Source organism: Adiantum capillus-veneris, chromosome 13, assembly GCF_014529385.1.
Source record: "Adiantum capillus-veneris isolate H3 chromosome 13, ASM1452938v2, whole genome shotgun sequence".
Classification (NCBI taxonomy): domain Eukaryota; kingdom Viridiplantae; phylum Streptophyta; class Polypodiopsida; order Polypodiales; family Pteridaceae; genus Adiantum; species Adiantum capillus-veneris.
Window position 1 is genome coordinate 96,640,181 of NC_140943.1, and position 13,490 is coordinate 96,653,670.

At 41.5% G+C, this 13,490-nt stretch overlaps 1 protein-coding gene across 1 annotated transcript; it reads right to left on the minus strand.

Moving 5' to 3' along the window:
- Positions 1 to 12,276: 12,276 nt before the first annotated feature.
- On the minus strand, positions 12,277 to 13,230 carry LOC147444491 (xyloglucan 6-xylosyltransferase 1-like). The gene has a single exon (XM_086528113.1). The coding sequence runs from the start codon at positions 13,072 to 13,074 to the stop codon at positions 12,277 to 12,279; it is 798 nt and encodes a 265-aa protein (XP_086384239.1). The 5' UTR covers positions 13,075 to 13,230.
- Positions 13,231 to 13,490: the final 260 nt, after the last annotated feature.

The following is a 13,490-nucleotide window of genomic DNA, read 5'->3' on the forward strand; positions in this document are numbered from 1 at the left end:
TCTATGATTTGGGATCCAATTCTAACAATAGATTAAAAAAATGTACATATATGCACAATGCATGCAGAGATTAGAATCTTGGACAAATTGCTTCGACTCCATCTTAACTATGCATATTCTATTAAGCCAACTAAATTTGCAGACGAGTGCATAGAAAAATGCGAGGCTTTGCTCTCTCAAATGGGTTTTCATGGTGGTCAAGTGCATCTAAAAAAAGATCCCACTCTTTCAAAAGGAACCGGTGATGTTTTGCAAGATGTTTCAATGGGTGGAGCAAAAGCTAGAAGATTTTTGAGTAACCATGACAACAAACAAGTTGATGCTATGTGGAACTGCTGGAAGGATCTTTGTGTTATAACAACCAATGTCAAAAGTAGACCAGATGTAGCCAACAAACGCATGGAAGTGTGGAAGAAGCTCGACAATTTTTTGAAAGTTTTGAGACAACAAGTTAGCTCTGCTACTTATGAAGATGACTTTAAAAAGACAATAAAGCTTTTAATAACTGCTATTACAGATGCTTAGGGAGCAAAAGACATCACATATTACTTGGTGAGTATTCAATTACTTTCTAAAGTCTGGATAGTATTTTACTTTGCATCCTATTGAGTTGAACTAACTTTTTTTTTATTTTTAGCATATTCTGTACCTGCATGGACCATATTTTGCAAAACAAGGACCCCTTGCAACATGGAATACTCAGGGAATGGAAAAATCTCACTATCAAGCGAGGACTTCTTTTTTCAAATGTACGAGAAAGGGAGGTGGACAAAGAAGGAGCAATGCACTAAAGGAATTATTCAATTGGTTCTATAGGAGGCAATTACAACGGATGAGATCAAACAACCATGCTGCTCAACCACAGATCTGAGATTAATGCTTCACTTTGAAACTTTGTACTGAATCTTTCTAAAGAGATCCAAATTCAAAAAAGATATTTTGGTGCAAAAATTGTCAAATTTACATCAGTTTTTGATTTTTTTTATATCTCCAGGCATGTCACCCCTATATCTCAAAAACTTTCTTCTTTTATAGCCCCCAAGAAGGTTGACATTTGTCTCCTCAGCTGCTGCTGCTGCATAGCTAGAGTAGCAAAGAAAGTATCCTGCTCTTGAGTCATTGAATCCTGTAGCATATCCAAACATTCGAAGTGCTGCTGCTCTCTCAAGTAGCATAATCTTTTTTGCATTGATTTGAAGGGGAGTGTACCCTAAAAACCGTGACAATATCTTCAATGCAAACATTGGCAACTAAGGATCTTCAGAATACTACATGTGGAAAGCACAGAAGGTGGCACTATCCAATGTAGGCATGTAGTGCATGAGAGAGGAGGCATCCCTTCTTGAAGAGCCCTCTATTGCTTTCCCTCTCGAGCCTTTATCTCTCCCAAGAAAATTGTCTTTGTCAAGGAGTTCAATCTGCAAAACAAGACAATGAGTAATTAAAACTAACTTGAAAAAAAAGAAAGATTTCAGTAGGGAGATCACCTTTTGCAATTCATCTTCGGCAATGACTTTTTCTTGAAGGAGATTGCATGATCCGGTCATCTCTCTTATGTCAACTTCCTTTCCAATTTTTTTCAGCTTAAAGTCTCTGCCAAAAGATTGGATGCCAAGCTCAACAAGACTCTTCTCAAAATCCTCATCTTTGAGGGAAGGTTTTTCCTCTTCCACTCTTCTCATGCATAGAGCGAGTGCATCAGGAGCAGGCAAAAAATCTTTATTGGATGTATGAAGATCAAGTGCCAAAAACTCCTCTTTTGACTCTTCTTCTGTGTCAATAAAATTTTGGCCACCTCAGAAGCTTCAGAAATGGTTGCAATACAGTAGTCCTCCCTCATATTAAGCAAACACTGGATATGATGGAGAGGAATATACTCTTTCCCATTGATAAAGAAGTAGGGAAGGTTTGGAATAGTAAGGGAAGCTTCAGATACCTCTACCTCATCTGTTGGCTCATCAATGACATTACTAGCTCTAAATTGAGCAACATCAAAATTTGCACTCTCCTGCTCCTCAGCTGCAACATCAACTTCCTCCTCTTCTAGAATTTCACTTTTCTCAAGCTGCAAAACTGTGGAAACATTTTTATTTGTTGCCTCATCTGTATCTTTCACTTCATCAGCTTTGCCTTGCATGTCAACTTTAAGGAACAAAAAGAAAAGAAAAGCAACTTCTTTTGGAATAAGGTTACAAGGTTTTAAATGTAATTGACAAGAAATGGTAGGTGGACAAACAAAGGAAGTCTTCTTAGAAAATCTTCCAAACCTCCTTGTTACTTTGCTCTTCTCAATTGAGTTTGTAGTATATTCGGTTAGATGACAATAAGCCTTCCCATCTAAAACCAAACACTTGCCTTCAACTGCTTCTTCAAACTCTTTGAATTCTTCTGCCAAGAAGTCTTTCAAATGGTCTAACAAAGCTCCAAGATCAGTCACAAGGTTGAATATATCATATGCTTTGGTGTACACCTCCATGTCACCACCATCCATCATAGCCACCAATAGTTTCTCACTTGGACTCTCCTCCAAAATCTCCTCCCGACCTTCAATCATGGTAGAGGAAAGGTCAACAGGTGAAGCTAGGTACAAGGTACGGAAATACGCCCAACGTTTGCAAATGTACTAGTGCTAATGTACTAGTGCCAATGTACCACAACAAAACGAACAACCCCAGACCACGCGATACGTGCTGGATCTAGGATTTGGAAGTGCCTCCCTGCGCGTCGTGCGGGACAAAGCCACACCAAACCGTACAACACCAAACGACGCGATAGGCGCTGGACCTAGCCTTTGAAATTGCTTCCCTGCACGTCGTGAGGGACAAAGCCACACCAAACCGGAAAACAACACCAAACGACGTGATAGGCGTTGGACCCAGCCTTTGGAACTTCTTCCCTGCGCGTCGTACGAGACAAAGCAAACAAGAAGCGATAGGGGCCACCGATGTGCAATTTGCAAAGATGAGATCGTGTGAGACGAAAGGATTATACAAAAATAGATAATATCTTGCGTCGTATGCGACAAGTTAACGTACAACATTTTTAAAATTCGAGACCAAGCTTTATATAACATCTGAAATATGACCGTTGGTGACACGTGTCAGCCATGCACACGTGCCACATGGCATGCGCACAACGGTCGTCGTACGGACGGTCTTATGTATATAAAGCCTTGTCACGTGCTCATTTTGTGCTTTCTCCCATACTCGACATTCGCGTCGTGTCGTCCTCAACTACCCGCACTTCAAGTCATCCGCACCTTCTACTTTATACCGCTTCCCATACTCTAAGCGTCCCTTACGACGCGATAGGCGCAAGTTCCATAGTCTCGGTGAACCTCTCATCGCGTCGTACGGGGGTTGCTGCTCGGCAATTTAAACATTTTCACAACTCGCATATGAGGCTCTATACCATGTCCTTAGGTGTTTGTGTGCCCTCTATCGCATTGTGAAAGTCTTTTTTTTCGGAATACTCATGGCTTCCCATACGACGCGATAGGCGTATGTTGCAACGGCCAGGTGAGGCTCTCATCGCATCGTGCGAGGGATCTGCTCGGCTTAAAGATTTCACCTCGCATACGATACGATACGATGTTCTAAGGTGTGGTTGCGCCCTCTATCGCGTCGTACAGGGTGTTTTGTGAGATTCTTTTTGGATGTTCCGGTGATCACATACGACGCGATACGGACCTATTCCAAAGCTTGGGTCACCCTTCTATCGCGTTGTGTTGTCACCCTTCTCCTCACACACGGCGCGAAAGAAACATCTTGAAGGTTGTGGCCTACGCGTCTGTCGCGTGGTGTGATTTTTTACCCAAATGGCGAGGACTAAGCAAACTGCAAGGAAGGTCTACCAAGCCCCAACTGATCCAGAAATAGTTGATGCTGAGAAAGATGCAGAGAAAGCACCCCCTCCACTACCTCGTCAAAGGCCCAATGCCAGCAAAAGATTGAATTATCAGGTGAAGTCCCTAAGAGAAATAAGAATAGCATAAAAGTCTACTTGTCTACTGATTCCAAAGCTCTCTTTCACGAGAGTTGTCAAGGAGATATTTGATAGACTTGTAAGCATGATGAATATCAAAACTTTTGTTTTGGTAAGGTGGCAGTCTCAAGCTGTGATGTGCCTTCAGGAAGCTGCTGAGGATTTTCTCATAGACTTTATGAATGATAGCTACATTGCAGCTGCATTTGCTCACATGGTCACACTTATGAGCAAAGATTTTATGCTTGTGTCAAGACTAAGGTACAAGTTTGATAAGGCCCTTGAGCTCATTCCTAGTGAGGATCTTAGAGCCTTCCAAATTTTAAACATCCCTCCTTCCAGGCAGCAGAAAGATTCTGGGGTTGTCATTGAGGATGTTACACATGAGTACGAGACAAGAAAGTCCCAGGATATTAAAGCAGGAAAGGAAGTTGAGAGGGAGCAAGACATGATATCCGAGGATGCTATCCTTAAAGAGCAAGCTGAAATTTTAAGAGCATCCAACTCTCTTCTTTATGAAAAAGTCACAGGCCAAATGGTGGTGGATGTCTCCTTGTTTGGAGATACTGAGGCATATTTGGACATATTCCCTCAAGACACAAGTATGCTTGTAAATCCCAACATTGAGCTTGGTGACACTGTGCTCTATATCTCTCTCAGGTGTGTTGCTTTGCTAATTATTAGTGCATGTGCATGGCAGACAGGCACAAGGGTCTCATTGGGGCTTGTGTTTACTTTTCTAGGTGTCTTATGAGGGATCTTCCAGAGGCTCTAGCTATGCAAATTGCCATACTTGACCCTCTAGTGACACAGTGCCTTTTCAACAAGCAAGGAACCCTTTCAAGTTTTTTTAATGATTTTAACATGCTGACCTGCAATTACATATTATACCCCTATGTTGAAGGGTAATTCTTAACTCCTTACATGTTATTTTTAACATTTTGTGGTATTCTTAGCTAATTTGTTTTTTATTTTGTAGAGGACATTGGAGTCTTATTATCTTCAATCTTTTGGAGAAAGATATTATATTTATGAATTCATTGTCAAGTATCCATGGGAAAAGTAAACTGTAAGTATGAAGCATAATCTATGCTTGATGATGGCCCATTGTTTTCTATTAGTAGCTTTTTGATTCAATGTCTTCTTGCAGTGCTGCCAAACTTATTGTTGGTCACCTGAGTACCACAAACAAGGATTACAATATAGAAGCTTTCAAGTACTACAATCAAAAAGTGCCTTTACAGACAGATTCAACATCTTGTGGATGGAGGGTGCTTGCAAATGCATGGAGATATCTTGAGTCAAGGTGCCGGATGACTACACTCACTGTAAGTGTGGTTCATGTATTTATTTTGATGTTTTATGTGTGTATGTCATGTCCTTTAGTTCCTTTTTCTATTTTTTTGAGTTGCATGACTATCCAGAGTCTTGGGTCACGTGGGTGAGAGAGAAGGCTGTTTCTATGGTTTTGGAAAGATCAATAAATCCAAATGATCCAGATTCTCCTTTGCCACCAAAGAAAGGTTTGGATGCAAAGAAAATGGATCAAAAGAAGAAAAGTCCTGCAAAGATCCATACAAAGAAAAAGGATCACAAGAAGAGTCCTACCAAGGTGAAGAGTCCTGCCAAGGGGAAGAGTCCCAAGAAGAAGAAGATCCCTGTCAAGGGGCAGAGTACCACTAAGAAGACTGCCAAGGGAAAGAGTCCCACTAAGAGCCTTGCAAAAAAAAAGAGCAGATACAAAGGGCCATCCATTCCACTCACCATTGAAATTCAAGGTTCAAAATCATCGTACACTTAAGAACAATAAGGGGGAGGCACCTAGCTCACCTTTCAAGCTACCATTCATGTTGTCAAATAAAGCTGCCAAATCACCCAAGGCAGCCAGTCCTAAGGAGCCCAAAGCACCAACCCCTGCCAAGTCACCCGTGCCAAGCCCTAAGGGGTCCAAAGCACCAACCCTTGCCAAGTCACCACCACCACCCACTTCTGAACTTTCACCCCCTTCTGAACACAAAAGGAAAAGGGTCTCTGAGGATGCAGAATCCTCTCAAGCAAAAAGAAAAGTGGAATTTCATGATTGAATAGTCCACAAAAGCTATGTACACTTTTGTTCATTTTGTCCATATGAACATATATATATACCCTTTGGTGATTCATAATTTTGTACTTCAAATACTTAAAACCAACTGTCGATTCTTAAATGTGTATCATGATGTCATGTAAGTTTAAAACAACATAAGTAGAGAAACGATAAATATATTTGCAAAATGATTACAATATTGAACTTGTTTTTTCAAGTCCTTGCAAGTGGCTCAAATACAACTCTTTTTGGGGGAAGGCATGTGATGCAAGAGGTTGAATTCTCCATCCTTGTGCTCACCACAATTTCATCCACTTTGAATCTATTCTCGGGAGATGTTTCATCAAGAAAATCAAGAGATTCTCTAACATCATTTAGTCTCCAATTTGTTGTTACTATCAGGCTTCTATACTCGGTGTGTGGATGTACTGTGACCTTTAGTTCAAACTCTGGACAATTTTCCTCAGAGTCGAGAGGAACCCAACTACCTAATTTGCTTCTCCATCTCCTATAGCCGTAGCCCAGAACTAATGATTGACGACATAGTTGATATGAGATAGACATAGAATTTGGACTTACTCTACAACTAATATTGTCACCAATATGGAAAGTTTCTTTGGTGCTCCATCCGTCTCCAAGAACATTATCAAGTTCAGTCATAGAAAGTCTTCTATTAAGCCACATCATCTTTGTCCTCTGCAAATCCATTGTTTTGAAACATGCCACAAAGACATGTATAGGCAAGAACCATTGAACTTTAATCCTTCTTGATATCCTGCCCGGAGACATAGCTTTAAGGATGTCTTCTTTGATCTTGGGTTTCAAGCTTGATATAGTACATGCATCAGGAGCTTCCCAATCAAGTGAACTTATGGTGGGAACGGGTAACTGATGTAGTTCTCCATATGCACCTTCTCGTGATGGAACTTTGTATTCTGCAAAATAGACAAACAAATCCATTGTTTTGTAAAAGGAAGGTGGCTTGTCAGCATACATAGCATCTGCAATCCCTTTATGCATTGCTTTGAACGTCCCACTCAGACTCTTCACAGGCTGCCATTCCACAGATGTTGAAGGAAATATATATGGAATGGAATCAAAAAATGAGAAAAAAATGGGATAATGAAAAAAATTCACTGTATCAAATAGTTTTTTTTTTGTACTTACAGTAAGAATGCAGTGTGGGATGTTCTTCCCAGTCTAACACCATATCCTTGGCCATGTACACATGTTGAACCTTAGCTAGCCAGCCATTGTCGGTCACTTTGAAAGCAAGAACACGACCTTTCCAATGGTTTTTTACTTTATCGCGTTTAGTTCTCTTCACTCTGTGTACACCTTTGCATGAAGGAAGCATTGTTACCCACTCATTCACACGAAAAGATATGGACTTCCAAAGACCATCCTCTCTAACGTTATGAAAGTCACAAGAAGTTATGTTATGTGAAGGGCGACGTGCAAAAGACGCCATGGAAACTCAGAGATTAAAGAAGAAAGAAAGTATAGACGGAAAGACTTAAAACCTCTCACAAACTAGAGAGCGAGAAAGGTATACGTTTGAAAAAAGTAGGTGATTTGTCATTAATGCTCTTGTTTTGAGAGCCTTCTGACATAGATTTCGTATCTTTTGACAACGCTTTTGTGAAATATAAAATAGAATAAAAGACGAGACTTCATTGCTTTGAGCCGCAAATTTAATGAGCTCTCTCGCCGAAAGCACCTAAATATAGCAGTTTCAGCCTTGTGATCAAGACATTTAGCGGTTCTCCGTCAAAATAGGACCACCAAAACCCACAATAAAGGAGACAAGAGTGCCATACTTTTGTATACGTGTCAAATAACTATTGGACTATTCCTTAATCCTTAGATTAACAAACAGCCCTTTTTGAGTCGTTTTTGGCCCTAATGTCACCGTACGACAACTTACAAACATATGCTCCCGTCATTCTAGCAACAACACACCTAGTCTCAATTGCAACCATGTGCCGAAGCATGAATGACTGGGAGAAACATAAAACATATATAGTCACCCTACGCTTTTGCAATGACACACCTAGCCGCAATTGCAACCATGTGCCAGTGCATGCACGCACAGTGACTTCTTTCAAACAGATGCTCTTGTCATTCTAGCAGCAACACACCTAGTCGCAATTGCAACCATGTGCCGAAGCATGAATGACTGGGAGAAACATAAAACATAGTCACCCTACGCTTTTGCAATGACACACCTAGCCGCAATTGCAACCATTTGCCAGTGCATGCACGCATGGTGACTTCTTTCAAACAGATGCTACCGTCAATCTAGCAGCAACACACCTAGTCGCAATTGCAACCATGTGGCAGTGCATCCACGCATGGTGAATTCTTTCAAACAGATGCTCCTGTCATTCTAACAGCAACACACCTAGTTGCAATTGCAACCATGTGCCGAAGCATGAATGACTGGGAGCAACATAAAACATAGTCATCCTACGCTTTTGCAATGACACACCTAGTCGCAATTGCAACCATATGCCAGTGCATCCACGCATGATGTCTTCTTTCAAGATTCAAGCATATGAAGCATTATGAAATTATTTGAGCACACATTCATGCATTAGATGCTACTGTCAATCTAGCAACAACACACCTAGTCGCAATTGCAACCATGTGCCGAAGCATGAATGACGGGAAGCAACATAAAACATAGTCATCTTGCGTTTTTGCAATGACACACCTAGCCGCAATTGCAACCATGTGCCAGTGCATCTACGCACGGTGACTTCTTTCAAACAGATGCTCCTGTCATTCTAGCAGCAACACACCTAGTCGCCATTGCAACCATGTGCCAAATCATGAATGACTGGGAGCAGCATAAAACATAATCACCCTACGCTTTTGCAATGACACACCTAGCCGCAATTGCAACCATGTGCCAGTGCATTCACGCACGGTTACTTCTTTCAAACAAATGCTCCTGTCATTCTAGCAGCCACACACCTAGTCGCAATTGCAACCATGTGCCGAAGCATGAATGACTGGGAGCAATATAAAACATAATTATCGTACGCTTTTGCAATGACACACCTAGCCGCAATTGCAACCATGTGCCAGTGCATCCACGTACGATGATTTGATAAAAGAAATTTTAAACCTTTAAGTTTTAACCCAAAAAACTCAAAAAAACATCAATAAAATAAGGAATTAAGGGTTAAAAAATTACTGCTACACTGCTTTGAGAATGTGGAAAGCTGCCACAAAGTTTGGTGAAGACTTTTCAATGTACCTCTTTTGTGAAAAAGACAAGCACCGGCGTCGCCTTTATATAGCCACGGCGGGCCCGGCGGGCTACGAGCCGGTCTCCATGTCTCCTTGGAGGTCAAAAAAGATGAATGTCAATTAACAAAATATTTGTTATTTTGCATTTCTATTGTTATTAACCTGAAATTATAGCGTGATCACGTCATTTTGAAATCCCTGACTGAAATCTAAATGCAGAGGGTTTTCTAAATACCTCTTGAATACTCGTGTTATAAGTATTTTTGAAAGGTGGACCCCCTGAGATTATGAGAGGCATTGAGATATAAGGTATTATAAGAGGCACACCCTAGTTGTGAGAGGTGAAGTAAAGGAGAGAGTGAGGGTTCACTTATGCACTACACTCTTGGGACTTGGAGCAATTAGCTATGTATCACCTTGGAAAATCAATCATTAGCATCACTCTCTCCACCAGTTAAACTACATGCGATGCACTAATTATGTAGTATCACCTTGGTGGAGCAATTATTAGCATCTCTCTCTCTCTCTCTCTCTCTCTCTCTCTCTCTCTCTCTCTCTCTCTCTCAGTACAATGATATGCCATGCACCATATGTCAATCTTGTCATTGTATTTGATGTTTACTTGTTGAATACTGTAGTTGGAGAGGGGGAATGGGAAACACGCTCAGAACACACACAAATGTCCCTATATAGTTCAGGGTATTCACAACACCCCTATCCTCCCGTAAACACTTAAAAAAAATAAATCAGTTTCCACTAGAAAACTTTCACACATCCTCATCAAGACCACCACTTATCTCACACACACACACACACACACACCATGCAATTCTTCTCAATTTTCCACTGCACACCACCTCTCGCTCTCTCTCTCTCTCTCTCTCTCTCTCTCTCTCTCTCTCTCTCTCTCTCTCTCTCTCTCTCCCCACAACATCAATGGCCCTAGAGACACAAACATGCACCGCAAACACAGGAGAGCAGCAAAAAAGAAGATGGGAGAGGAAAATGACACGAGAACTGGCGGTAATGGCTTAGTTTGGTTAAAAAACACAAGGAAAAATTAAAAAATTTCCCTCTAATTTGTGGAAATTCATAAAATACGCCTCCAATTTCAAAAATGACCAAAATACCCTTGCATCTATTTTGGTTGGAATGTTCAAGATTTTCTAATCTTGATTCCTTTTTGACAATTAAGATCCATTTTTGAGTGCTTAGCATGTAATTACCTCGCAAAAAGAGCAATTACATCAAAAAATAATAAAGAAATTCATCTCCAAAACCTAAGTAACATACCCAAATTCTAGTTTTAGCATCTTGTATTGATAGACAATCAGTCTTCTTATGAAAAGCTACAAATTCTTTTATCTTTCAAGAAATTTAATCTCACGACCAGGGGTACTTTGGGAATTTTGGAAAAATTGAAGGGCATTTTGGGAATTTGTGGCAAACTATTGGGGGTGTTTTGGAAAGTTTTGAAATTTGATGGGTATTTTGGGAATTTCCGCAAATTAGAGGGGTATTTTGGTAATTTTCCCAAAAACCAATATATCACCAAAAACGGGCTCCGCCCTCTCCGGTGTGGCTCTATATCCATATATCAACTCGATCTGCAGAAGGCAATGAGCATGTACTAGTGTTGCCGCCTGCAGATTGCGAAGCAGAAGATGCCGTTTCCTATATGTGTGCACATGTTCCTACTCACCCTCGATAACCTCATAGCAGACTAATTATATTCCCTTAACCTAGGCAGAGGTTCTCTCCTAGCTCATGCTCATTGATCAGAGCCACAACGAGTAATTGCGCTTCCGTGGCATTGTTGGTGTGGATCGTACTGTGGTTGACATTGAAGGAAGTTTTGGAGAGATTCTCACAATAATTCTCACATTATGACTTAATTCCACATCATGAGCTTCTGCTCGAGAGGCACGGCATACCTAGCTAGTTACGATTGGGGGCAGGGGGGCCGGCGGTCCCTTGCCCCCAATCGTAACTAGCTAGGTATGCGGTGCCTCGACCCAAGCAGAAGCTCATGATGTTATGCATTGTATGAAAAACACTGAAAAAGTCTCCCTTTTCCTACAAGAGAAAATTTGCAAATCTTCTTTTGTATAATTATAGAGATACAAGGATGATGTGCTAATGGATTGGTTTCACAATCCCTCTTTTGGGAGCTTCCTCAAGCGACACAAGCTGCTCGCGGGCTAGCTTTCCCAATTAGTTCTCAAAGAATGATACAACACAGACTACAAAACAAATAACACAAAAGGTTGGTAGCGATTGAACGATCCTTGGACCAGATGTATTTGCACTATGCCCCGCTTTTCCTCTTCATGGAGCATGTTTGTAGTGCAGAGTGTTTAGTCTGGCTTCCCCTCATCTTTGAGGACTCTTATGTATTAACAAGACACCACCCGGCTCGTGTAGTCTATTGGTGATTGTTTTTAAAGTGAAAATGATGAGACAATAAGGATTTAAAATATACTAACTGAGCCCAATTCATGACTAAAATGCCCAAGTTTTTACCTTGAAAATTAAGGTCCAATGAAATCACAATCATGATTTGTCATTTCCAACCCAGAAATTTACACCACAAATTGGGATATGCGACCACTAGGTGGCAATTATATGTAACTGGACTTGAGACAAGTTATAAGTTGATGTAACATTAATGGAGGCCGCGTATGCCCTAGGTTAATACAAATCTTTTTGCAAGTGCTCAGCTAAAGCATTCCAATCCATAGTTAGAGAAGGCCAGAGTTAGGTGTGTGTGTGTGTGTGTGTAATTAGTGTTTCCCCAAAGGTAGTAAAGAAATCCAATTAAGGAGTGGCATAAAAGGGCTCTTGATGATCAATATCTGGGCATTTCTATATATAATTAGGGTACTTCATGAATTCCCTTTTGCAAGAAAGAAATTCTTGCACATACACACCTATAAATTTGAAGTACTTCATCACTTCCCTTTTGCAAGCAATCCCTGAGTATTTGTCCTCTCAACCTCAGATGACCCTAAGCCCATGTGCTTAAACCCATATCTTTCCAGCACCTGGTTGTCTGCAAAGTTGAAGGCCCTCTCCATCTGCTCCAAGCACCTTCCTTCCTCATAGTTCCCTTGCTTCGCACATGGCTTGCACCCGACAAAGTGCGTTATGAATGGCCACTGGTCATCTCCATATCCAGGCCGAGAGCTCTCCATTAACTCTTCATATCTGTCCACAAGCACATCCCAATAGCCATGCAAGCAGTAGGAACTCTCCAAAAACACCTTACTCCCCCATGTCATCTTCTGTGTATTTAGGAGATAGACCAAAGCAGATTGATCATCTGCTTCATATAGAGGTCTATCAGAGAGGGCCTCGGCGAGAACTTTCCCTGCTGCCTCCCTGACCTTGCTGTTTAATCCCATGGATGCCCATGAATCGATCAAGTCAAGAGACCATTGGCAATTGCGAAGAATAAAGATGCCTGCATTCAGCCCGATCCATGACTTTGTGAGATAAACCATGTGCTCCCACCCATGGATAACAAGGTTATAGTCCTTGTACTTGGCCATGGGGAGCTCAAATGTCATGTCTGTGAACATGGCATCACTGTCCATCCACCAAAGCCACTCGATTTCCGGATGCGTGATCATCAGAGTGCGGAGAAGCGGTAGCTTTGACCAATAGTCTATCATGTCTCCATCCAACTGCACCATGTTGTAGAAGATCTCAATGTTGTGTAAACGGCAATAGTCCATCTTGTTCTTCATGAACTTGAGCAGGACATGGTCACCGTGAACATTATCGCATGCTTTTGGACGGGAACTCGAGACAAGGAGGATGCTATCAGCACTGTGGGCGTCTTGTTGCGGATATTGGGCAGACCAGGCCTGCCTTTGCTGGTCCCAATCTGTGATATTTGGTGTTAACCACAAGGGAGTGCCTGTGTGTGAAGCCTCTGTTGTCCCTTGACTATCGTTGCTGGTAGGCACACCATCTCCTACGCTCTTGAGGGAGGCCTGTCTTTCTATATTCTTCCCACTTAAGAGCCCTGGCTCAGAGGGGTTGCCATTAATGTGTAAATTCACCTTCGATTCTGCTTCTCCAATATTGCTCAGGGGCTCGAGTCTTGTTGCATCCTCAGCCACTAAAGCATCAAGGAGCCGGGGATTTGGCGGTAGCGCTG

What these genes read in the sequence shown, in the direction of transcription:
- LOC147444491 (XM_086528113.1), bottom strand. Translation starts at nt 13,074, where the DNA reads ATGAAGAACAAGATGGACTATTGCCGTTTACACAACATTGAGATCTTC.